The sequence below is a fragment of the Ursus maritimus genome, unplaced genomic scaffold, assembly GCF_017311325.1.
Source record: "Ursus maritimus isolate PB19 unplaced genomic scaffold, ASM1731132v1 scaffold_2, whole genome shotgun sequence".
Classification (NCBI taxonomy): domain Eukaryota; kingdom Metazoa; phylum Chordata; class Mammalia; order Carnivora; family Ursidae; genus Ursus; species Ursus maritimus.
In genome coordinates, this window is record NW_024424452.1 from 36,102,083 (window position 1) to 36,128,518 (window position 26,436).

At 47.2% G+C, this 26,436-nt stretch overlaps 2 protein-coding genes across 6 annotated transcripts in view; one reads left to right on the forward strand and one right to left on the reverse strand.

The window, feature by feature from the left end:
- Window positions 1–19,239, reverse strand: part of CLUAP1 (clusterin associated protein 1) — a 30,991-nt gene extending 11,752 nt beyond the window's left edge. The window contains exons 1-10 of one of the 5 annotated variants that reach the window (XM_040635427.1): window positions 17,890–17,959; window positions 15,284–15,332; window positions 15,090–15,201; window positions 14,085–14,169; window positions 12,828–13,007; window positions 9,873–9,968; window positions 7,296–7,379; window positions 4,990–5,123; window positions 2,562–2,703; window positions 448–520 (exon numbers count right to left, since the gene is read on the reverse strand). In XM_040635427.1, the coding sequence (XP_040491361.1) occupies window positions 448–520; window positions 2,562–2,703; window positions 4,990–5,123; window positions 7,296–7,379; window positions 9,873–9,968; window positions 12,828–13,007; window positions 14,085–14,169; window positions 15,090–15,190 (895 nt within the window). In that variant the 5' untranslated portion in view covers window positions 15,191–15,201; window positions 15,284–15,332; window positions 17,890–17,959. Of the gene's footprint in view, window positions 1–447; window positions 521–2,561; window positions 2,704–4,989; window positions 5,124–7,295; window positions 7,380–9,872; window positions 9,969–12,827; window positions 13,008–14,084; window positions 14,170–15,089; window positions 15,202–15,283; window positions 15,333–17,889; window positions 18,017–18,110 lie in introns of those variants that run through there. The other 4 variants (XM_008696821.2, XM_040635426.1, XM_008696820.2 and 1 more) reach the window with 4 other exon arrangements.
- Window positions 19,240–23,699: 4,460 nt separating this feature from the next.
- On the forward strand, window positions 23,700–25,284 carry CUNH16orf90 (chromosome unknown C16orf90 homolog; the record flags this gene model as incomplete). The annotated part of the gene is made up of 1 exon (XM_040635428.1): window positions 23,700–25,284. A coding segment is annotated over one exon (513 nt), but the record flags the coding sequence as incomplete, so codon positions are not given.
- Window positions 25,285–26,436: the final 1,152 nt, after the last annotated feature.

Here is a 26,436-nt window from a genome sequence, read left to right on the forward strand (position 1 = left end):
GCCTCACTGAACCATCTTGGATTACTGGGGGACCGACGACGGGTATAGGTAGGGGGACTCGCCCTAAGCAAGTGACCCGTTCACGTGCGCACATTATGACACTTGCCTTCTATCAGTCTGCCCTGAAATAAGGAGCCCTACAGACCTCCGAGCTGCAGTTTTCTTTCAGAGTTACATACTACACGCAATTCAAATTAACAGTATCATTTAAACAGGAAAACAGAATTTTAGGTGAGAAGAAAACCAAAGTGCTTTAAATGTTACTTGTTACTCCATGTTACTCAGATTACAACCAGCCTCTTAACCTCTTGAGTGAATTAAAACGGTACCTGATACAGAACTTGTGAGAAAACTGCCTTTTGAAAATAAATAAAATACACGGAGAGCTTTTTCAAGGCTAGCGAGCTCGCCCGGAGGAGAGAGCCCCGTCTGAGAGCCCGGCCTTACTTCCGCTCCGGAGCAGGCGCTTCTCCTCCTCCTTCAGCTTGTTCTGCATCAGGCGCAGCGTGTTTTCAGCTTCCTGTGGAACAGCAAACACAAGACTCAGAGGAGAGGACCCTTTCCTGGACTGTTTTATGTTCTCTAGCATTTGGGTAAGTAGGGCTAAGTCTGTGCTGCAGAACCAGCGAAGAGCTAAGCCACATGAAGAGAACGATCACTGCCTGAGCAACGAGCAGGGCCGGGCGCCAGCACCCCGTCTCCGCCAGCAGCCCGCAGCCCAGAGAGAGGGGGGCAGCCAGAAGCCTGCAGCTGGCCCTCCAAGCCCTGCAGAAAACGGAACACCACGGTAAAAGGCCATCATGTGTGAGCACGTGTGCCGCCATGGGATGTCCACATAGGGACAGGTGCACCAACTGTGGGACAGCACGGGCCTCCTGCTCCTAAAGACTAAAGCTCTGCACAATTCCAGCCCCAAAAGATGCTAAATGGTGAGACTGATCAGGATGGAAAGAGAAAAAAATAAACTCTAGTCTAACTCCTAGGGGGAAAAAAGCTAATGCTTCAGCTGGGTTACAATATGTGGCCCTGAATACTGTCAAAAGAGAGATGGACCCTGGGAAACAAACTGAGGGTTTTGGGGGGGTAACAGGGTGATGGGTATTATTAAGGAGGGCACGTGTTGTGATGAGCACTGGGTGTTACACACAACTAACGAATCACTGAACACTGCATCAAAAACTAATGATGTACTATATAGTGGCTAACTGAGCATCATAAAATTTTTTTCTTAATTTTAAAAAATAAAAAAAAGAGAGAATGGGAGAGGAGATTGGCTTTTAAATTTTTGTTGTTGTTCTAAACATTAAAAAGAGAGCACCGTTTCATGCATGAGACAGCCCTAGGGGCCAGGCGCCATAAGCGTAGAGAGCAGGTGTGAGCACAGGAGAGAGAGGGGAGCTGCTGAAGGATGGAGGAACACGCATCCCAAGGCCCGTTCTCCGGAACACTCTGCACACAGCCGCGGACTCCCATGAGGCCACAACATGCTCACTTTACCTTCACTGGTCCTTTTCTGTTCTTTCCCAGATACCTAACATTTAAAATGTCCTGAACTCCAGGCTCTTTTCACTGCCCTCAGAACATGCCTGTCCTGCACCCCTGCTGCTCCGCAGCCTGCCCCTACCCTAGAGCAGTGGCGGCAACGAGCTCCTTGCCGAAAGGAACGCGTGCACAGGAGTGCGGCAGTTACCCCCAGCCAGGCCTCCGGTACCACAGAACCGCTTCACCTCATTCAAACACCCAGGTTTGTAGGAAGGCTAGTGTAACCTTCAGACCCAAAAGCTGTCAAGGACAGTGTGAGAAAGGGAGACTGTACACTGATTTCATCATGAACACAGATTCCAAGCCACCATTCTTGGGTAAAGCAGAAATATCCCCAAGGGATAAGGGCAATTTAAAAAGTGATAGTAACTTGGTCCAATTTCCTTTGCTCTGAATTCCGTATTTATCAGCTCATGGTACCTGAAACACTCTTTCCTAAATGGCCTTGAACACTGGGATGGGAGGAGCCTGTAAGATTTCTGGCTCTGGGTCATATACATTTCCCACAATAATCAATAAACTGCATTTCCTCTTTATAAAGCAGTCTCTGATAAACCGGTTTGAATGATTCAATGAACCAGGGCCCCTGAAAATCTTTCAGTGAACTGACCAAGCAAGTTTTTAGATCCTTACCCAAGACCAGTTACCTACTCTGTGGGACTCAATGTAAGTTAAAATGCACTTAAAAATTGTGAAGAATTTCAGGTCAGTGGTAGCACGGCACTGAGGCAAGCACAGGCCCTTCTAAGCGGAATCCTGTGCAACGACACTGGTCACGTGTCGGGCCTGTCTACAGTCCTAACTGACCAAACCCATCAGAGAGCTGACGACCCTGGAGTCCAGGCTATGCTAACAGCAAAACAAAAGAATCACAGGAGCAATCCTCAGACCTGATCGGGGAGAAAAAACATTCACAGATTTTTTTTTCCACAATGATATTTACAAAGTGACACGTCAACAAGTACTAAGGAACGCAGCAGAAGGCGTGGTCTGTGCAGAGACACGGGCTCAGCACTTACCTCAAACCTCTCTTGCTCCATCCTATGATGGTCCTCAAGCTGTTGCTCCAGATAAGCCAGATTTCGAAATTTCTCTAGATAAATGTCATACTGTTTTTGCAACTCCTCCTCAATCTTCTCATATTCATCCATAAAGGCTGGCCTGGAATGCAATAAAAAGTGAAAGATTAACCAACATACAGAAGTTTGAAACTAGTACCCTGAGTTCCAGGTCCCATCACACTTTGTTGTGGAAAGCTTTTACCTGAAGACAGTTCTTGTAGCTGCTTAAAATTAATTTTCCTTTCTCCTCCCTCCCAAAATGAACATACTTATTTTTTTTTAAATCGAAAGCTCTTGGGGCGCCTGGGTGGCTCAGCATCTGCCTTTGGCTTGGGTCATGATCCCAGGGTCCTAGGATTGAGCCCCACATTGAGCTCCCTGCTCAGCAGGAAGCCTGCTTCATTGTCTGCCTCTGCCTGCCGCTCCCCCCGCTTGTGCACAGGCTCTTGCTCGCTCTCTCTCTCAAATAAGTAACATTTTTTAAAAAATCAAAAGCTCTTTGTAAAAATTTCAAGTAATCCCAGAAGTATGAAGACTAAGGTAAAAATTACTCATAATCCGGGGCGCCTGGGTGGCTCAAGTCGGTTAAGCGACTGCCTTTGGCTCAGGTCATGACCCCGGGGTGCTGGTATCAAGTCCCGTGTCAGGCTGCCTGCTTAGCGGGGAGCCTGCTTCTCCCTCTGACCCTCCCCCCTCTCGTGCGCTCTCTCTCTCGCTCACTCTCTCAAATAAATAAAATCTTTTTAAAAATTACTCATAATCCTAACACCAGATATAAGCACTTAATATTTGATAAGTATCCTTCCAGACTTTTTATGCATGGATACATATAGGAATGTATTTTTAAGCATCATTAAGTATACTACCTTCAATGAAGCTTTGCAGTCTTTTTTCTTACTCAACATGTCTTGGATTTTAATAAAGACTTAAAAAGTAATCATGTATCATTTACACCTCACAAAATCAAGAAGTTAAATATATGCGTTATCTTAGTTGAGCACAATATTCTGTTGCCTGGATGCTCCAAAATGTATTCAGTCCCCAAAAAAAGGGAAACATAGGTCGCTACAAATTAAAGCAAAAAAATTTTTTTAAACTTTATTTTTTTTGAGAGAGAGAGAGAGAGAGTGTGCACAGAGAGGGACAGAAGACGAGGGAGAGAGAGAATCCTCAAGCAGACTCCTGCTGAATGGGGAGCCGGATGTGGGGCTCTATCTCATGACTCTGAGATAATGACTGGAGCTGAAACCAAGAGTCCAAGGCTTAACTGACTGAGCCACCCAGGCGCCCTGAAACTTAAGTTTTTAACAATATAAATCTATAACCATATATAAACAATATAAAATCTAAAACCATAACAAAACCATAACACAAAAACCTGTCAACTGGTTTACTGAGTCTATTCTTTTCCCTTATTTTTGATCTTAAAGAGAAACTCTCTTCTTTTAAAAATATAGATGGATACACTAAAAAATAATAAATAATCTTTGGGACTAGAGCAAAACACAGAAGCTTTTCTATTGAAAGGCCATGAGGCTTAACAAAAATGAATTTATGCCCAAGGGCCAGAATTTTTTAAAGAGACACAGGTATCAGGTGGCCCACATTCCAAAGGTGGAAGGGGCATGGGATTGCCTGCGGCTGGTGCTCCCTGGGTTACTCATGTCCAAGGGGCTGCCTTCCCACAGATATCAGGACAGTAGCCAGGTTGTGGCCCAGTCACCAGTACCTCCAAAGAGCACAACAGTCAGACAGATGCAGCAGCTACACAGATGGATGAAGAGAGAAAAATAAAGGGAGAATGAAAAAGAAGAGTAGTAGTGCAGGAGAAAGAATACAAAGAGACGTAGCAAGAGAAGGAGGGTGCAAAACGAGAGAGAGAAAGACTCCAAGAAAATGTGAGGAACCCACTTGAAAGGCTCCAAAGACCAGGAAGGCATTGTGCACCACCACTGTCCATTCATATTCCCTGGAAAAAAGTACTTTGAGAGGGAAAGTCAAAAGAAAGATGAATTACTGGTGAAGAATTATAAAGGTCTAAAATGTACTCAGACCAAGAAATGGGGGTATGCTTCTGTTTCCACCTCGAGCCTGGCATAACTTGCACCATCTAGATTCACTTACTCTGCCCTGCATTCCAAGAAGCTGTAAAAGCCGGAAGGAGGTTCAGAGGGAAAAGCAGGTTTCAGAATTGAGCAGTTTCCCAGGCATACTGCAAGCAGCAAAGACAATGAATTTGGCAGAGCTAGTTAGAGTGTGCGTGGCCCTCACACTCTCTGTCCAGATGGCCTCATGCCCGAGGGGCTGCCGCCACTGACCACACGGCCTCACCCTGCTTTAACTTCTGAGGACAACTCCCGTCCACGCCTCGGGTTCTCATCTCTACCTGACACTCTGCAGAGTCTGGAGCCGCTTCCGATTTCTTTCCAGTTCCAATTTCCTCTTCTCGATTTTGGCTTCTAGATTCGCTTCGTCAGAGGCCACGTTATTGAGCAGATCTTTAGTCTTCTGCACCTGCGCCTGCATTGAACAGGAAATGAATGAGACGATGTGCCAGTGAGGAACCCCCACCTGACTCCTGGAAGAGAGGAATTCCACAGCGCCTCAGGCACAGCGACATCATACTACATAAAAGCAAAGTAAACACAGAAAGCAAACCCTCCCCCAAGCCATCACTCAGTCAGCCAACTATTTCCAGACCAGAGGTCACACAGGCCCAGAAAAAATGATCATCCTTTTTCCACAAGAAGAGGGTGTTTGTGCCCAGGAAAACAAATGAAGATGGAAAGAACAGTGTCCTGAGCTGAGGGGAGCAGGCCCGGTCTCTGGCGCGGCTCACTTGCTCACACGGCTTCCATACCACTGTCGACTGTCCGTGTGCCTTTATTCGCATGTTAAGCTCACTCTCCTCATTACGTATACCTGCCTCACAGAACATATGCACCCACAAGTATGGCTTTATTTAGGAGGGGACAAAAAGAAACATGAGGTGGTCCCAGCCTCAACCACTGCCTGCCGGGACTGAGGGAGAAGGTTCCTCTTCCCTCCCACTGGCAAGTACACCTCAACTACAGACTCAAGCAGAGAAACCACTACGTGACGTCAGCAAGAAAGCGGCTCCCTCAGTGGCTCTAGCTTTTGGTTTTTTTTTCTTGTTTTTTTAAAAATATTTTATTTATTTTGAGAGAGAGAGAGTGAGAGAGGACAAGCAGAGGGGAGGGGCAGAGGGAGAAGCAGACTCTGTGCTGAGCAGGAAGCCCAACGTAGGACTTGATCCCAGGATCCCGGGATCACAACCCGAGCCGAAGGCAGATGCCTAACCAACTGAGCCATCCAGGCACCCCGTGGCCTGGCTTTTGGAGGGAGCATAGGCAGCAGGGGCAGAGAAAGAGAGTGAAGGGGAAGAGAGATCACAGACAAAACCCACAGGCCTCCCTGTTGTGTCACAAGAGCAAGTTCATCTGACAAGGGATAATCAGAATGAATACACGGTCTTCACACTCATCTCATCTGGAAAGCTGGCCAGGTTGGGCCTGTGGCTCAGTGCAACCTGCCGTTAGGAACCGTGTCTGGAATGCAGCCAGCTGAGTGTGTGACTGCCTTCCAAGTTCTCATGTTCTGACTCCGCCTTAAGCTCCTGATGCCCAACATGGGTTCCCCACCAGTACTTTGGCACAATGTGTCGTGCCCCACAAAGGCTCAGTGACCGTTAACTTGCAGGTCTCTGAGATGCTATGGGTCCATAAAGAAGTCATCGAAGGAGCCCAGACGCTCTCTGCTACCGTCAAAGACAGTGTATACTTGGAAGCAACCACTTTCATTATTTATGGTTGAATTTTTTTCAACTAAATACACTAATCATTTCCAAAATGTTATCATGAAAATAATCATATCACTATCTATTTCCTCTAAGTGCTTTAAAAATCCCACAAGAGACACGAGTTCACTCTCACAGGAAGACAAGGTGAGTTTCTGAACGACTCACGCTGATGGCAACTATTTCTCTGAATCAGTCAGATTAAACCTAGTGAATTTATCTGACTTCAAAAATACAAGCAATTTTTTAAAAGTATGTGCTCCTCAAATATGAAATATCAGTGGGACACCTGGGTGGCTCAGTCAGTTAAGCGTCTAACCCTTGGTTTTGGCTCAGGCCATGATCTTGGGGTCGTGGAATCAACCCCGCATTAGGCTCTGCACTCAGCACGGAGTCTGCTTGAGATTCTCTCTCCCTCTCTTCTGTCCCTCCCCCAGCTCATATGCTCTGAAATAAATGTATCTTTAAAAAAAGAGAGAGAAAGAAATCTCCGTGCCCAGGTTTCAGCACCAAAAAAAAAAAAAAAAGGAAAACCTGAAAATCACTTAAATGCCCAGCAGTGAGGAAGTGGTTAAGGTGTGAAGAGTCCATTAAATAGAGCATTACTTATGAAAATTATTGAAGAATTTAAGCAAATTATTAAATTACTAAAACTGACAAATTTTTAGGGAGAAGTTGTTCACATTTGTAACAAGGGGAAAAAAACAGAAGTAACCTAGGTACCCTAGAATATCCTCCGCATTTTCCATTTCCCCACAATCATACCCCTTCTCTGTCACTAGGCCGAGCGTTGTTCTGTCTTAAGGAGGCAGGGAATAAATCAGTATTTTCAAGTCCCAGGCACAAAAACATTAAATAAAAGAAAATAATCTTACCAAAATATCTTTTATTGCAATTCTCATCACCTTTTCAGTCTCATTGATTTCCAGAGGTCTGGCAATTGCTTCTGTTCTCAGTTTCTATGAGAAACAATGAAATGAAATTACATGTACTTTTGGAAAAGGAATTCTCAAAACCAATCCCAGATCTGGATATGGCTTAGAGACTAGTTCTCTAAAGTTCCATTACAGGGTGCATCTCTGATGCAAAACCACTTCTTCTAGCACCTCTTCCAAACGTCTTTTTCTTTAAGTACTCTCTACACTCGACACAGGGCCTGAACTCACAACCCTGAGATCAAGAGTCAAATACTCCACCAAATGAGCCAGCCAGGCCTCAGTTGGTAATTCTACTGCCAACCTGGCCTCCGTCCAGTGCCCCAGGCCTTCCCCATCTACAGGCCCCACATCCCCACAACACCAGGGGCAAAACTGAGCTTACACCCATCATTTTTTTCTCCCAAATTTGCTTCTTTACCTATATTCGTTCAGGTGAACCCCAAACCAAGGGCAGCTCAACCTGCTGTCTGAATCCCCCGCCAGCTCCTATGATCTTTCCTATGATTAATTTCCTCTAAGTTGCCTGTCACTGCCAACTGCAATCAATGAGAGGAGTCACCTTGGCCCTGCCCCAAGCATTAACCACCAACCACCAACCAATCAAGGGAGGCATCTGTGCCTATCATACCAGTGCTAGGAACTTCTGAGACATGGGATTTCAACACCAATGCAGTTATGAGGTTCCTGCAGCACTTTCCCAAACTCTATCTTGGGCTTCCTTTATTCCACGGTACCCCTCAGCTCCCGCACGGGTGGAAAACAATGGAGGGCAGGGATTATGACCTACTCAAGGTCCCAGAGCATGGTGCCTTGCCTCTCTGTGGTTGGTGCTAGTCCTCCAGGAATGGTTGAGTGTACGGTTAGGGGATCTTCCTCAGATCACAGGTATATACAGAATTTGAGAAGCACCATATTCATGGCCCCAATGGCAACACTTTGGCCACTGATTATTTCAGTTCATTAGAGGATGGTGCCAAGAGTCCCCAGTGGAATCCTGGTTGAAGTCTCACAATGAAGCCACAGATCCGTGGCATTCATCAAGTAACCAGCTCTTGACAGGTCTGTCTCTAAGACTGCTAAATACACGCACACAACTATGAAGAGAAAACACAGAAAGCCTGGAGCTGCCTTGTTAGTCATCTAAATTAGCTATTAGATAGGAGTGGCGGTTTTGTTCCTTTTCAGCTGCCCGTCACCAGGTGGCAACCACCAGACTAACGTATCAACGATGGTGAGCTGGCACCCCAGTCCCCGGCTTCCAGTCCACTCCTGGGGCAGAAATGAAAAGCCAGAGGAAAAAATACCATTACACCACAGGAGTGATGCCAGAACACAGGCCAGGCAGTGAGAAAGAGGTCATGGCTGACATACCTGACTGGAATAAAATGAATCCGATGACTTTAACTTAAAAACACTAGAGGTGAGCATGTATACTTCAAACGCATTAATCCTTACAGGTAAGAATTAAACAATACTCCATTTCTTCTTAAACCAGTGGGTCCCAAACTCTGCTGCACATTGGAATCACTTGGAGATCTTTAAAAGCTGGATGACTGGAGGGCACCTTGGAGGCACAGTTGGTTAAGCGACCAACTTCTGGTTTCAGCTCAGGTCATGGTCTCAAGATTGCAAAATCTAACCTCACATTGGGCTCTATACTCAGTGCAGAGTCTGCTTGAGATTCTCCCTCTCCCTCTGCCTCTGCCCCTCCTGCTCGTGCATCTCTCCCTCCCTGTCCCTCCCTCTCTCTCTCTCAAATAAATAAATCTTGGGGGAAAAAAAGGTTGGATGACTGGCTTTCACCCCCAGACATTCTGATTCACTGGTATGGGGGACAGCTTAGATATCAGGTGATTTAAAAGGACTACAGGAGCTCTACAGGGGTTTTAGGAGCCATACTCTTATTAAACAGCTCGGTAAACATAGTAGATGAAGCTTTCTTCTCGGTTGGCATTGACCAGAACAAGGATTGCAAATAAATTTTAATGGTGACATCAACTTCAACTGAGGGGTAGTGACTGCCTAGGTCATGGGCTGCCCAACTCTGCTGCACATTAGAATCACCAAAGATTTATAACTCCCAATGCCCAGGTCCACTCCAAACCAATGACACCGGCATGGAAGCCAGGTTTCAGTAGTTTTTACAGGTCCCCACAGGATTCCACACAGGAGAAAGGTTTGGGAACCATGGGCTCAGAAAAGCACTCTGTAGAAATGTTAAGTTCTCCAGGAAAAACACCATGACCAGGAAAGTCTGCCATGGGCACAAGGAGGAAAGTTCCAGCAACATGCTACATAACTGCCATTCCTGAACCAGAAGTCAAAGCTATTAAACACAGACCAGCGGCCACTAGAAGCAGGAAGAGCAGCTAACACTATTACCTCCCTGCACATTATCTCATTTAATCAGGTACAGTGTGATGAAATGAGAAGGCCAGGGAAAAGCAAAATTGGAAAGAAAACCTTGAAAAATGCTTAGCTGAGGAAGTATGTAAGCATTTGAACACGGCTCACCCTCAACTCTACTTCCTTGCCCAGCAGCTCATACAGAGATGCTCCTCTGGAGGTGATTTCAGAAGCAAGCTGCCTGGCTGCTTTCAAATCTGCAATCTGGAGGGAAAATATCAAAAACAGAAACCTCAGTGGCAAGTTTTTAATAGACATTCAGAAACAACCAGTTTGGGGCACCTGGGTGGCTCAGCCAGGTAAGCGTCTGCCTTCGGCTCAGGTCACGATGTCAGGATCCAGTCCCTCATCGGGCTCCCTGCTCAGCGGGGAGTCTGCTTCTCCCTCTCCCTCTGCTCTTCCCCACTGCTCGTGCGTGCTCGCTCTCTCTCAAATAAATAAAATCTTTTTAAAAAAATTAAAAAAAGAAACAACCAGTTTATATCAATTCCTGCCTCCCATCAGGATACCGGACTACTGAACATGTTTTCCACAAGACACATATTTACATCCTGGGGAGGAGCACTCCCAGGACATCTGGGTCTCTTTGAAAATCCAAATCTCAAGTCGACTATAATCTTTAACCAGGAACTAACTGTAGGAGGGTGAAGGTGACAGGCTTCCTATTTGGACAAGGTCACAACAGAGGACCCTGACAGTAGCAGGGCGACCAGAGGGGCACCTGAGAGACACATTTGCTACTGCAGAACCCTGCTGCCCCCTGGCTCTCCACCCCTGGACGGCACGGCGCAGGGCTGCTGAGGCTCCCTTGAGTTAACCTGCACACAGCCCCATGGTAGTGCCCGCTCCCGCGAGGGTGGCAGCTATGCTGCGAAGAGGCCAGCCTCTAGCCCTGAGCACAAGCTGCTTTCTTAGGATTCGCAGGTCACCCCCACTTCCTTGCATATGGTAACTTTTCCAGAGAACCCAAACATTTCCTTGCTCTGTTCACTCTTCCTCTCTCCAATTCCCACCTCTCTTTCATTCCAAACCACCAGCAGCAGGTCTCCCTCTGCATTCACAGCTGCTGACTTTCTTCCCCTTTCCTTAGTCCTCCAGGGTTCCACTCCCTCCAGCTCCAGCTCCCCCGCCCCAAACCACCTCATAGCAGCAAACGTCCCATTTCCTTTGCAGGAGGCTCACCATCTCCCCGGCTTCCCAGCCCTGGAGGCCATCAGAGTTCAGTCCCCTGAACTCTTCTCTACTCACACTCGTCCTAAGCTTGTGGCTGTAATGCTTTCTATGACCTGAGGCTGGACATGTCGTACTGAACGTGTTCCAACCCAAACTCCCTGCCTTTCCCACCAGGCCTGCTCCCCACACTCCCCTCTACTTCAGTAAAGGCAACTTCACCTGTGCAGGTGCTCAGACCAAAAACTTCAGAGCTATGATGGCTAAAACAGTGTGGACTTGCCACACGTGGACTTTTCAACATTAAATTATTTAAATTTAAATAAAATTTGGAATCCGGTTATTCGGGTAGCTAGTGGCTGCTACAGTATGGCACAGAGAACACATTCGTCATCACAGAAAGTTCTAGAAGACAGTGTGGCTGCAGGATCTTCCTTGCATGGTCTGTTTTCTCTCAACCAACACCCAACTCCACAAAGTATGTGTTCAAATTAGGTTCTAACCCTTGGCCACTTCTTTCCACTGAGTCGTCTGGCTCCTGGTTAAAAACCTAGGTGTGATTTCTCCAGCTGGACCACAGGTGATCACAAAGGTTTTCCCTGGCTGGCCTGATGGGGGGACCTGTGCCCAGGCTCACACCGGCTGAGGCACAGCAGGACACTGCAGGCTCTGAAGGAGTGGCAGTCAAGGACTCAGAGCCTCTGACCCCCTCGTGTTTCATTATGTGCATTCCTAGCCCTGGGGCCTTCACTCCCAGGTCTCTTCATGGCGGGCTGAAGTCCTCTTAGAGCCTCTGCCTCGGCCTCCTTGCGGGGGAGCTGGGGAGAAAACCTGAGGACACTCTTCCACACCTAGTCCTCCCCCACCTCAGGGTGCATAAAACTGCCAGAGCCTTTTGTTCAGAGCTCTCTCAGGAGACAACCCCTTAACGGGTGTGCCATCTCCTGGGAGAAAAAGGAACAGCATGGCAGGAGGGAGGGGTGACGCTTCCTCTGCTTTTAGCCCCCTGACCAAACCATCATAGTAAGTGATTAAAGACTTAACTTTCATTTTTGGCTGGCTGCTTTCATCAAGTCCTCTGATACCTGGCAACTCGGCTCTCTCCCATCTCAGCTGAGCACCTGACATCACCAACAGCTCTGTGCAAAGTCACTGTCATCTCTTGCTTTCTAACAGGTCAGCTTGCACCCTCACCCCCCATCAGTCTTATCTCAACCCAGCAGCCAGAAGTATCCTTTTAATATGAAGTTTCGAATCATGTACTTCTCTGCTCAAAAAGGAATGATCTTCCACCTCAGAGTCAATCTCTCTACAGTGGCTGTGCAGGCACCACAGGGCAGGGTTCATCACCGCCCCCCTCCGAGCTCTCACACTCTCCTCGAATGCCCCCCCCATTTCCTCAAACACACAAGCATACTTTTATCAGAGGATACCTTCCCCCCTCCGCTGCATGGCTTGCTCCTTCCCTCCTTCGGATCTCTGCTGAAGGAGTCACCCATCCCATCTCACTGCTAAAGACACCTGCCCCAGCCCTGCTTTACCATGCCCCACACGCTGATCACCTCTGACCTGCCATTCCTTCTGCTTTGTGGTTTAGTCTGACTCCCCCACTGAGCCTAACAGAGGATTTCTGTCTTGCTGTTCCCCAGCTGGGGATGCCTGTATCCCCAGCATCCAAACTGTGCCTGGCATATAGCGGGCTTTCAGTAAGTAGCTGGATTAATTTATTGTGACTTCTGTTTGTATCCAAATGCTGGTGAGCATAGAACTGACAAACTGCTCTCAGTCAAGGAGTAAGGAAAGAAGCGATGACTTGAGTATGTGACATGTTCCATTTCAGAGTTTAAGAAATAAATACACTATCCCACACTGGGAGCCTTTCATTGCCCTTACCTTTGAGCCAAGATCAAACTTGAATTTGTTGACGTCCTCCTCTCCTATCTTAGAGTCCTCCATCCCTTTGGTCTTCATGGCGTTATAAAGGACAGAGGTGATCTTCAAAAGCTCTTTCACCGCATACCCATCTGCCTGATAAAGCTTCTTGGTATTCAGTTTTATATGTGCCTTGGTGGCCTATTTTCAGACAGAAAAAAAAAAATAGTGTAAGGCCCTTTCCATGTAAAATCTAAATCGAATCCCATGTAGGTAAATTTGAAAAATCTCTCTTTAATAACCTGATTGTACTGAGTCAAACTTCCAAGTGACTCAAGCATTGCAAGTGGGTGTGTAAACTGATACAATCTTGACGGAGAGCTATTTGGTAAATGACAATAAAATTACATATCCACCCATCTTTGACACAGCAATTCCACTCCTAAGAACTTATCCTAGGGATATTGTCACAAAATGATATGTACAGGTTATTCACTACAGCACAATTCCAAAGAGCAAAAGTCACAAACAATCTAAACACCTATGTTACATAAATTACATAAATCATGGTATATTCATGAAAGCAATACTACTCAGGTATAAGACAGAATGAGGAAACTGGATATGTATTTGGAAAGTTCTCCAAAATGTACCATTGAGTGAAGAAAGCCAGATTCTAAGCAGTGGTATACCGTACACTGCCATTTGTGTAAAAGGAAGGGAAGAGCATGTATATTGTGTTTGCTCGTCTATGTGGAAAGAAACTCTGGAGGATGAAACTGGGGATGAACTGGGTCAATGGCAGACAGGATAAAAAGTCATTTTACTCTATACCGTTTCATAATTAAGAAAAAATTTTGAAACATGATGTGTATTACCTAATCTAAACTAACTAAATAGAATTCTTTTTTTTTTTTTTTTAAAGATTTTATTTATTTAGTTGACAGAGACAGCCAGCGAGAGAGGGAACACAAGCAGGGGGAGTGGGAGAGGAAGAAGCAGGCTCATAGCAGAGGAGCCTGATGTGGGGCTCGATCCCGTAATGCCAGGATCACGCCCTGAGCCGAAGGCAGACGCTTAACGACTGCACCACCCAGGCGCCCCTAGAATTCTTAACAAATAATGAATTAAAAACAAAACCCCAAAAACCTGTGCTGGCGAAATGCCTCCACAGGAAGCTGGTGACTGGATGGGCTTAGAAACGTGAAAGCAGCCCCAGCTGGGACTCATCTGTCATGTACTTAATATTCCAACTCCAGCAAATAACTGTCAACTAACCAGGAACTGGGCAATGGCCTTAATGAAGAAAACGCGGTCTTGTTCAGTCTCAACATCAGAAGGGATGTCGGTCTGAGGTTCGTATCTTTCAGAGAGAGAGAGAAAGAGAAGACAAGTTAATAAATTCAAAGTCCACAAAAGAGAAAGTAGGCAACTGAGAGGTTCTAACAGAAAGCTCTCTGAGTCCCTGGCTAAGGTAAGAAGATTAAGAGAGACTAAAAAAGCAGCATAAAATGCACCCAAGGGTGTAAATCCTCACCTAAGAACAAATTTAAGTGATTTCAAAAATCAAATTTGGGGCTCAGTTTACAAAATTATCTCAGACCTCAAAGCTTAACTAAAATAATTAGAACTATCACTCTGGCTGACAGCCCTTGACCCACGGCTAACCTTGACCCAGGGTTAGCCTGAGAAGCAGCAGAGTTACTGGAGTTCTTCGAGTTACTGATGACCCACCAGGGGTCAGCAGACTGCAGCCCTTGGTCTCTTCCTGTACAGCCTGCATGCTAAGAAGGGTTTTTACATTTTTAAAGGATTATCACAAACAAAACACATGGAACAATATGCAACAAAGATCTTATGTAGCCTGCAACACCTAAAATATTTAGGATCTCCTTAGAAAAGTTCGCCAACCCTGAATCATATTAATTTTTCACAGAAAATGAAATCTGAATCTAAATGATTTCTACTTCAGTATAGTCATTACAGTGTATGAAGAGATCCTGGTCACTCCCTGACAAAAGTGAGAGCGTGAAGAGGAGTTTGGACCAGTGCCCAGTGTCAGCTTCTAACTGAGATATCTCCTTTTACCATTGTCTGGTATATTCCCTTCTCCCACAGCACTCTCTATACTCAACTGATTTTGAAAAGGTTACAAATGAGTCTGTCAAACTCAAAATTTATTGAACTCTTCCTTTTGCTTCACCACAGTATCCAGTTTCAATAGGTGCCTATTGAATAAAATATAGCATTCATTCTTAGACCTTAATAAAGTACATTTCTAACCGTTTCACAAGCCAAAGCAGCACTTCAGACACAAGTCCAAAATTCGGTGTGCGGAAATTTTCCATAGAGATATGGCGAGGGTATCCCAAGGCTCTCATCATCTCTGTAAAATCTGTCCAAAGGTAAAATACAGTTCAGTCAGTTCCCCATCAAAGAGCAACTACTTATTTACTTAGATACTTTCCTTGCTTTACCTTTTTATTCCCAACGTATTGACAGTTTTAGGGATTATTGATCAAGTCTCTAAGAGGGAAAGTAAAAAGGAGATGAACGTTACAATACATAATCTCCTTCCTGAAAAACATTTAAGTTCAATGGGAGGAAAAGGGGGAAGATGTAGATTACAATTGGGTTTAGGGATTGGCTGTGAATAGAATTTTTCTCTTTGGTATGGCATTTCCCTCTTGGATATCTTTCTCTTTACCACTCAAAATGAGAAATACCTGGTTTTATAAAATGTTATAAAGAAAAAATACTTTGGAACTCCTGGGTGGCTCAGTCGGTTGAGATTCTGGCTCTTGATCTTGGTTCAGGGATCTCAGGGTCACAGGATCAAGCCCTGCATGGGCTCCACACTCAGCAGGGAGTCTGCTTCTCTGCCTCTCTCTCCGCCCAGGCCCCCTCACAAGCACGGGCGCGTGCTCTCTGTCTCTCTCAAATAAATCAATCTTAAAAAAAATACATGTTCAGTGTTAACGATGGTTATGTTTAGGGGTGATGGTGGTAGGGCGAAGTTCACCTGAGTTATTCTGGAGTTTTCTTTTTTAATCTTTTTTTTAGATTTTATTTATTTGATAGAGATCGAGAAAGCACAAGCAGGGGGAGGGGCAGAGGGAGAAGCAGGCTCCCGGTTGAACAGGACCCTGGGATCATGACCTGAGCAGAAGGCCGACACTTAACCAACTGAGCCACCCAGGCACCCCATCTTCTTTATCTTTTTTAGTGAGCATATAGGACCTTAATAACAAATTTTAAATGTTAATTGCATTGTATTTAAAGAAATCTTAAAGAGACCAGATGAACCATACAGCAATATTTAGATTTTCTTATAAACCAGAACAAGAAACAATAATACTAATACTTGCTGAAACCGGAGGTTGTGGTCACTAAGCTTTAAGAAAAATGGGAAAATGAACACAAGAAACACGTTTTGCATTTCCACAACATGCCAAGATCTACGTTCAGTGCGCTTCTGGCTATATATAATGCCTGTCCTTGCTCTTCCTGAAGGTTTAAAACATCTCAACAACATTCACAGAAAAGCTACCTGGGCACTGGAGATTAGGTTGTATCTCACCAGGCAACAGAAAGTACGAGCAAAGAAAGGAGCAGGGGCACAGAGGGCCCTGTCACTGTTTTTTGGTAAATGTGAATAAACTGATGGTCAATAAAGCGGCAGACTTCCCACCACACAGCCAGGCATTGCCTAAATACTTCTTCCCATTAAGTAGTAGTCAAGTTCTGTTAATTCTGCAAAATGGGGACAATTTGACTACGATTCTTACCATAAACTGCACAAATGTATGGCATTCATTTAAGGTCAAAACGTTCAGAAATCCCTTTCTTACACCTTCCTTCCAGCACAACTGCATTTAGTGTCCCCTAGCAGAACACTGGCCTGGGCCCTGAGGAGGAGAGAATTTTCTCTACAACACAGAGTCACCAAGAACCTTCAAATCCCAGAGGGCATAATTCACACTATGGTGCTACTAGGTGTGTCAATAAAATGTGATGCCTCTTTCCCTAGATTTACATGGTAGAAAAAGACGATTCCTAATTGAAAGGAGTAATAGTTAATGGTGAAACGTCCTGCAATTCGTTAGAAAACTGGCAGTAAAGACACGCTGGGATCACACCAAATTGGCAATCACCTGCTACATCTATGCAGGAGGTGCTGGTTAGCCAATCAGCTTCAGATGTGCAAAATGAAGCTCATAATAAGCAAAGGATTTTTGACTCACAGAGCCAGGGCTCCAACCATGCTTTCCACCCAGTTCTAGCTGCGTGACCTAACGCAAGTTACTTGACCTCTCTGTGCCTCCAAGTATTTCATGCAGGGATCACACTGCCCGCCTCACAGTACAAATGACGAAAATCAGATATTGAATGTAAAACGCCTGGTGTGTTAACAGGTGCCCCCACAGTAGTAGTAACTAATTCGTTTATCTCCATTCCACGTCCCCACTCTCCTAGCAAAGGCACTTGGGTTCCCTTCTCCTCGACAATCCCTTTAGGGAGGACGCAGGCTTTGGAAGTCAGATAAACCGAATTCAAACCCCAGCGCCAGCTCTCACTGCCTGGGTCCTTGGACGGAGTTCCCTGGCCTCCCTGCCCGGTTCCTGCTCTCTAAACACAGAACACACAGTAGTTCAGAGGAGTCAATGAAACGACGCACACCCATACAAGAGGAACTCCCTGGCGGACCGTAAAAACTCAAAAAAAAAGCCACCCGCAATTATCCTGCAGCAGTCGCTCCTCGGTTTTGTTCGTTTCTCTGAGATCTTACACTAACCCAACTCGAAAGCGGTCTCAGCGTTTAACAACACGGTAGCAAGCAGCCCCATGTGGCCATACAGATCACCTAAAATTAGACAAAATTAACACTTCGGCTCTTCAGCCGCCTAACCACACGTGGCCAGGGGCACACACAGCACCTCCCGCCAGGTCGCAGGGCTGACAACGGGCGGGGGCGCTCAGCCCGGGGGGCGGCAGCGGCCAGGGACGCCCCGGAGCCGCAAGGGCCCAAGCGGGGGGACTCGGGCTGTGGACCCGCAGGAGACAGCGGGCAGGGCCCCCTTACTGCGGAGGTCGCGGAAAGACATGGTGCTCTCGATCCCCTGCAGCCCGGCGTCTGGGCAGCTCGCCCCTCAGCGCAGACGGGCTCTATGGCAACGCACGGAGCCCTAGACGGCGCGCGGCGGGGGCCAAACAGCACGGGAGGCGAAGCGGCCCGGTCGCGCGCGTGCGCACGCGCAGGAGCGAGCAGCCTGGGGTGTCAGGGGTACGCCAAAGGAGCCTGACCATGCCGAGGGGCTGCGAGCGTCACGGCATCTGGGTCCTCTTCACACACTTTGCAAACATACGTCTGGCACTGGCGGACACATTCTGAGCACCTACTATGTGCCTGACGCTGTGGTAGGCGCTCTACATACTGCTTCTCGTTTCTTCCTCAGCTCCCTAAAATGTACGATAATGTCACGAAGCCGGGTCTCCCTCCTGGGTCCTGTGCCTAGCACGTTTCTCCCTGGCGTGGGTAAACTCGCTGGCTTCGCCGGCGACTTAGGCTCCCAAGAAACGGCAAAGGCATGAAGAGGGGAAGCCGGGGACCTGGGAAGCGAAGACCCAGGCTGACCGGCGGCGACCGCGCATGCGCAGCTCTCTCGGGCTGCACGACAGGCCAGAAATCGGCCCGAGTCTTCGGTCGCCCGCAGCTATCTTGGCAACCGAGGTCTTGGGGCGGGGACGTGGTCGTGAGCCCTTGGAAGGAGAGAGTGGCTGCGGGGGGAGAGCTGCGCGCGAGACGTGGCCTGCTCAGCTGGGCGCTCGCCTAGGAGTCCTCCCTGTCCCGTAGCCACGGTGAGAGGCTGGCGACCGAGAAGGGCGTGGGGGGGAATGAAGTGTGGCGACCCGGAAGGACGGGCCCAGAGGAGGGACTGCCACCCGCTGGCCGCCTTCCGCCCTCCCCTGGCGAAGAGACACGCACACAAACGCTTGGACCACAGAGTCCTGAACTGGAGCCACACGCACCTGGTCAGTGTGACAAGGGTGGCAGTGCTCTTCAGTGGAGAAAGAATAGTCTTTCAACAAATGGTTTTGGGACAGTTGGAAATCCATATGCAAATACATGAACCTCCGCCCTTTCCTAAATGTAAAACTTAAAAAAACTAAGTTTTCTAGAAGAAAGCTTAGAAATGTTCTGTGACTATGTTAAGCAAGATTTCCTAAATACACCAGAGGTATGATCCTTTAAAAAAAAAAAAAAAAGTTTTTTAGGGCGCCTGGGTGGTTCAGTTGGTTCTGCGTCTGCCTTCAGCTTTTGGCTCAGGTCATGATCCCGGGGTCGTGGGGTGGAGCCTCACGTCGTGCTCCTTACTCAGCGGGGAGTCTGCTTCTTCCTCTCCTCCCCACTCTTGCAATCTTTTACTCTCTCTCTCTCAAATAAAATCTTAATAAAAAAATTTTTTAAATAAATTGGACTTCAACAAAATTTAAAACTGCTCAAGACATTTTTAAGAAAATGAAAAGATAGCCCACAGCCTAGAAGAAAATATTCACAAAACATATGTGATAGGAAGACTTGTATTCAGAGTACATAATGAACTCTCAAAACTCAATAAAACAATCCAATTAGAAAGTAGACAAAAAAAATAAAAGATACTGCACAAAAGAAGACATATGGCAAGTAATTAGCAAATGAAAAGATGCTCAAGATTATTCGTCATTAGGGAAATGCATATTAAACACATGAGGTATCACTAGGCAGTTATCGGAATGGTTAAAGCAACAAACAACAACAAAAACCCTGACAGTGCCAAGGGTTTGAAAAGATGTGGAGGAACTTTACATTCTCACATCATTGGTGAGAATGTAAAACAGTGCAGCCACTTTGGAAAACTGGTAATTTTTTATAAAAATAAATAGACATTTTACATATGGCTCAGCAATCCCACTCCCAAGTGTTTGCCCAAGAGAAACAAAAACTGAGTTTCACACAAAAACCTGTACACAAATAGCAGCTTTATCATCTCCCAAAACTTGAAACCATTCAAGTGGCTCTCTGTTTATGAATGGATAAGAAAATTGTGGTATATCCACATAATGGGTTACCACTCAGCAATAAAAAAAGAAACAAACTACTGATATACAGAACGATGGCGGAAGGCCAAAGCGTTATGCTAAGTGGAAGAAGCCAGACTCAAAAGGCTACGTACTGTATGATTCCATTTATATGACAATCTGGAAAAGATGAGAATATAAAGACAAAAAACATCAGTGGTTGCCAGGAGGAGTTAGGTGCAAAAGAATTTTTTTGGGGGGTGATGGACTTGTTCTATAACTTGATCGTGGTGCTAACTACATGACAGCAGGTGTTTGCCAAAATTTATAGAACTAGGCATTAAAAAACCCCTCAATTTTACCGTATCTGAAATTGTATCTCAATAAGCATGACTAAAAACAAAACAAAACAAAAAACCCTTAAAAAAGCAAAAACTATTCAATGGCTTCCCATTGCAGCTCAAATCAGACTCAAACCACTTAGCTGTGTCTTCTTTTACTCCCTTTCTTCCATCTGCTCCGGCTTGCTTTCCCTTAAACACACCCACCATCCTCCTGCCTCAGGCCTTTGCACACGCGGTTCCCTGGGCGGGAGTGCTCTTCCCAGCTTCTTCAGATCTTTGTGAAGAAGCCTCTGGACTGCCTACACCAAAGAAGATGCTTCCCAGCCCCTCCCTGTCATGTTACCCTGTTTTATTTTCTTCCCAGTGTGATCTGGAAACAGCTCGTTTGCTTTTCTTCTTTTGTCTCTGGTCTGAACAAGCAAGCTCCTGAAAGCAGATACCCTCCCCACGTCCATAATAGTATTTGGCATTCCGTAGGTCCCAGAATGTATGGAATACCTGATGGCCGAATGAATGAATGAAGTTGCCTCACTTCGGTGAAAGGTCTTTGAGGAAAGGCCATGTAGTCTGTTTCCTGCCACCACCACCCCGCCCCCAACCAATGCTCTGTGCTGGATGTGATGCCCAGTTCAGGGCTGCTGTGGGCCAGGTGTTGGTTAACTCCAGACTTGTGTGCACACAATAGGCCATGGGAAGCCCACCAGTTCTGCTTTAAGTTGGGGCAAACTCTCAACATGTCCCTAAAGGGTAGCAGTCCTCTGATCCTATACTGTGATATAGTTTGGGAATCAAGACAGAACAAATCTATCACCCCTGGTTTTTTTGTGCCCCACTCCTCCTACTCCAGGGGAACATTGCTCTGCTTTCTGTCACTGTAGATTTGCATATTTCTAGAGTTTTATATAAATGGAATCATACTGGGGCACGTGGGTGGCTCAGTCAGTGGGCGTCTTCCTTCAGCTCGGGTCATGATCCCAGAGTCCTGGGATCAGGGCCCATGTTGGGCTCTGCTCAGTGGGGAGTCTGCTTCTCCCTCTCCCTCTGCTGCTCCCCCTGCTTGTGCTCTCCCCCAAATAAAATCTTTAAAAAAAAAAAAACTGTTCTCAATTCTTTGTGGTGTGTACATGAGAGTGAAATTACTGTGTCATATGTTCTGTGTTTAATTAGTTGAGAACTGCCAGACTGTTTTCCACAGTGGCTGCACCATTTTATATCCCCACCAGTAATGTCCAAGAGTTCCAATTTCTCCACATTTTCATTAATACTTATCATTTTCCTTTTTTTTTTAATAGCCATCCTTGTGGAGTGAAGTAGTATCTCACTGTGGTTTAAATTTGTATTTCCCTAGTGACTAATGATGTTGAACATCTTTTCATGTACTTGTTAACCATTTGTATATCTTTTTTGGTGAAATGTCTTCTAGTTTTTCATTAATTTTTAAATTGGGTTGCCATTTCGTTGAGTTTATAGGTGTCCTTTACATATTCTGGACACTGTACTTATCAGATATGTAATTTACAAATATTTTCTCCCATTCTGTAGGCTGTCTTTTCATTTCTTGATAGTGTCTTTTGTAGCACACAAATTTTCAATTTTGATGCGGTCCAATTTATCTATTTTTTCTTTTGTTGCTTGTGCTTCTGTTACCATATCTAAGAAACCACCGCCAAACCCGGGGTCATGAAGATTTACCCCTACGTTTTCTTTAAATAGTTTTAGCTCCTACATTTAGGTCTTTGTTGTATTTTGAGTTAATGTTTGTAAATGGTGTGAGGTAGGGGTCCAACTTCATTCTTTCATATGTAGCTATCCAGTTATCCCAGCACCACTTGTTGAAGCAACTATTTTTACCACATTAAATGGTCTTGGTAGCCTTGTTGAAATCAATTGATCATAGATGCATGACTTTATTTTTGGACTCTCTTTTCTATTACATTGTTTGAGATGTCTAGCCTTATACCATTCCACACTGTTTTGGTTATTGTCGCATTATAGTAAGTTTTGCAATCAGGGAAAAGGAGTCTTCAAACCTTTTCTTTTGTAAGATTATTTGGTTATTTGGCTTGTAATTCCACATGAATGTTAAGATCAGCTTTCCTGTTTCTGTCTAAAAGGCTATTGGGATTCTGATATGGATTGCACTGAATTTATAGATCATTTTGGGGAATGTTGCTGTCTTAACAATGTTAAGCCTCCAATCCAAAAGATTTGGGGGGCAGTATTCTTTTCATTTCTGTAAGTCTTTCCTTTTTTCTAGCAGTTTGTAGTTTCCAGTGTTGTCTTGTACCTCCTTAAATTTATTCCTGTTTTATTCTTTTTGTTCTTTGCTAGTACATAAAAATACAATTAGTTTTTGTGTGTTGATCTTATATCCTATTAATTAATGAGCTGAACCTTTTTATCTTTACTGGTTTTTATCAGCTCCAATAGGTTTTGTTTTTACATGTGAATTAATGTTTTCCCTATATGAGAGCCTGTCATCTATGAATGAGGAGAGGTGAAAGTTTAACTTTTGAAGAAACTCTCCCAAAGCAGTGGTACCACTTTACATTCTCCTCAGCAGTACACAAGAGCTCCAGTTCTTCCACATCCTTATACTTGGTATGACCCACATGATACTCCATCATCTACTTATAAGGCAATGGACAGTGCAATTTTTTAAGTGACTTGCTCAGCGACCCAGAACCACCTTCTCAGCAGGTTCAAAGCACTGGCTCAGATCTCACCAAGTCTGTTCCTAAAGCCTCATTTCCCACCCATGGAGGAGCCAACTGAGACCTCAAGAGTTCACCCAGGGAGTGACTTTCCAACCTGCAAGAGCTGAGTCTGTTTCGTGTGGCCTGTCCCAAGCCAGAGGATCAGGGACCTCCCCTAGTGTTCCACCCCCTTCCCTTGCTCTCCACCCACCCTGCCCCAGCCCTAGATATCATCCTCTCCCAAACTTGGGGGTCCAGGAAGGCTGGGAGTCTTCCGTTTGACATCACAGAGCTGGTTGCCATGGGAGACCTGCAGACCCAGGCGGGGGAGAGCAGAGCCCTGCTGCACAGGAGGCCCAGCCGCTCCTCCCCCACCACACTGGCCCTCCATGGAAGCCTTGGTCTGTGCGTTCTCTGAGCTGCGCATAAGAGAAGGTGCCGGGCTGCAGGGAGGAGTGGCAGGAGGAGAGATGCCCTCCTATCCTGACCTGGGCCCAAAGCCACCAGAGTGGTCTCAGGGACATGCATGCTTGGGAGAGGGGAATGGCCACCGGTCTAGGCTGTGTGACCCTGGACTGTGTGATCCCGGACCCACTGTGCAATTTCTGTACTGACACCGGAATGCTCTTTCTAGGGTAGGGGGCAAAAAGGAGTGGTAGAAAGGGCTTGAAATCCTGAAAGAGATCTTTGTGTCACATCTCAGGCTTCTCAGACCTTCCTGTTGGTTGGGAAAGGGAAGAGGAGTAGTATGTTGGGTGGGGGTTGGTGGGAGGCAGGGGACTGAGCCCATTTGATGGAAAGGTAGGCCGAGGCTCATCAGCAAGCCACGAGTGGAGCCCATCACACGAGCTAGTCTTAGAGCATATGACTGTGCTCTCCCTTCTTGGCTGCTGCGGCCTGCCAGCCACCACCCTCCTGCTCTCCCCTCTGCAGATGCAGTGAGCTGGGCCCGAGGACATCCCAGCCACCCCGACACACCACCCAACATCTATGAGGGGGGGCTGGGGGCCCAGCAGCAGCAGTGCCCCAGTGTCCAGGGAAGCAAGCCCAAGAACTTCCGGCTGCGCCACCTCCGGGGCCTGGCTCTCTACCTGCCGGGCCACATGCAGGCTGCGGGCCAGTGTGAGAGCCACTGGTTGGGCCGGCTCATGGCCAGGGGCTGCCTCCCACGGCCTGAGGGCATGGCCTGGCCCCTAGACCTGCCACAGGGGACTCTGGGCCCAGGTAACAGCCACTACTCACACCTTCCAGAAGCTCCAGTGCCCAGGGACAGCCTCGGAAATACAGGTGAGCACCTGTCCAGGTGAGGCAGGGCTGGGGATAGGAGGGAACGACTCAGGGAAGGGTTGGCTGGGGACTCAGATGGACCGAGATGTGCCCTTCTTCACTCCCAAGGTTCGGGGGTTCCTGTCCCACCTCTGCATTCAATGAGGGACCTTGGACAGCTCCCCACCATCACCTCTGCTGTTCCCCATCTTCAGTGTGGCCATTTATAAAATGAGGGGGTCAATAGACAAGGGTCCTTCCAGCTTGAACCATCTGTTTCCTTCTTCCTCCCTCCCTCCCTCATGGGCTTTCAGAACTGTCCCTCCCTTCGTATTTTGAAGAATGCCAGGTTCTGGGGGTTGGGGGGGGTTCATAGGACGGCCTGGAAGCCTCCACTTGGGTCCCTTTGAGTGACTTGTCTCCCCCTACTTTCCTCAGCTTCCAGTTCCAGCGTGGACCCAGCCAAGGGTGTCCCCTCCCAGCCTAGTCCCTCCAAAGGCTTGGGGCTCAGGCCCAAGAGGTCCTGGGGGGCCTCAGAGGAGTCCACATGTCCTTTGTGCAAGAGAACCCGCTCTGGGGCTCTGGAGAGACCATAGGGATCTGAGTGCCAAGACTGGCTGTCCCAGCTGGGGACAGGAGGGAAAAGGATGGCTCAGGAGGAGGCAGGTCCAGACAGGAAGGGCTCAGCCCCTACCAGCAGTCACCCCACAATGACACACCCCAGCAGCTGCCCAGCACCAGAGCTTGGGCCAGCCTCAGGAAGACTCAAGGCGGGGAGGAAGGAGGAAGTCCTGTGGGAAGAACGGAAAAAAAAAATAGAAGCCCTTGCAGCCTGTTCCAGCTCAGGTCAGCCACTTGTACCTAGTAGGCCAGACTGAGTGGAGATTTAGGCTCCAAGAGCCCGGGGAGCCCGCAGGTCTAATTTCAATAAAAGCCAAGGCCCGTACCTTCTTGTCCCTGGGTCTCTCTGTGGTGAAGTCAATGCAGAGAAAGAGCCTCTCCGAGCACCTGCCATCTGTGTTGAGAGCAAAGTTCCAGGTTGATGCCAGGGAGGATCCAAGGCGCTCCCAGTGTTGGCTGAGGAGCAAACATCCTCCTCTGGGTCAGACTCCTGGAAGTCATCCTGGATGGACAATGTCTCAACAGACCTAAATGCAAGGCATGGCATTCTGGCCAAGGCAGCAGAGGACAAACGATGCAGGCCAGGTGTAGGGAGAGTGCCAGGGAAGAGCACAAGCTCTCATCCTGGGCAGAAATGTTGGCCTAAACCCCATGCCACCACTCACTCAGTCCTTGGTTGAGTTCACTGCCCCGTGGGGACCCCTGCTGCCCTGTCCCTCCACGCAGCATGGGCACAGCCCTTCTCCCAGCTAGCCTGGACTCCGGGCACCCTCAGCTTGGACTCCTCTGTACCAAGGTGTCTCAACCTGGACTGTGTTGACATTTGGGGATGGATCTTTGTTGTGGCTGCCGTCCTGTGCACTGTAAGGTATCTCCTAGTGTGACAACCAAGTGTCTCCAGAGTCCAATGTCTCCTGGGGGAAGGGGTGGCAGAATCACTGGTTGAAACCCCCTGCTCTACATCACTAGACCTCAGCCCAGGGGGGACAGGATGGGATGACCTGGGTTTGTCTCAATGCCCCTCACTGTGTGGCTGACTTCCAGTCCTGGCAGCCCAGGTCAGGCTAAGGCTAAGCTGGCCCCACGAGGGGCTCCTGGCAGATCACATGTGATGATGTTAAGGACACTCTGGACAGCTGGGTTCCTTCCAGATGGAGGAGAATAATCCCTCAGGCCCCCTCCCTGCCCTTGTACCCTGGTCTCACAATTGGACATTTTGTAGGTCCCTGGGACAGCAGATTCTGGAAACTTTGATCCCTGGGTGGTTTTCAGGTTGTTACAAGTGTGGCTGTGTCCTTGGGTGGTGGGAGCCTGAGTTGCAGCAGCCAGAGAGCAGCCTTAGGAGGAGGACTGATGAGAGCACGTGTTGACTGCTCCAGCTGGGACTGGAGTAGGGACATAGCCACTCAGCGGGTCCAACAGATCTCAATTAACAGGGTGTGCTTTGTGGCGGGGGGGCCCCGGGGGGGGGGGGGCGACAAAAAGGGTGTCTCCTCCCTCTACCACAATACGTACTGCCCCAGAAGGCCAAGGCCAGGCAGAACGAAGACAGAAGTTGCAGAGGCTGTCCCAACCACCGGACAGAACTGAGACCTTGCCAGAAGCCACAGTATGTGGTCCTTGTACACAGTTCAAGGCCCAGTC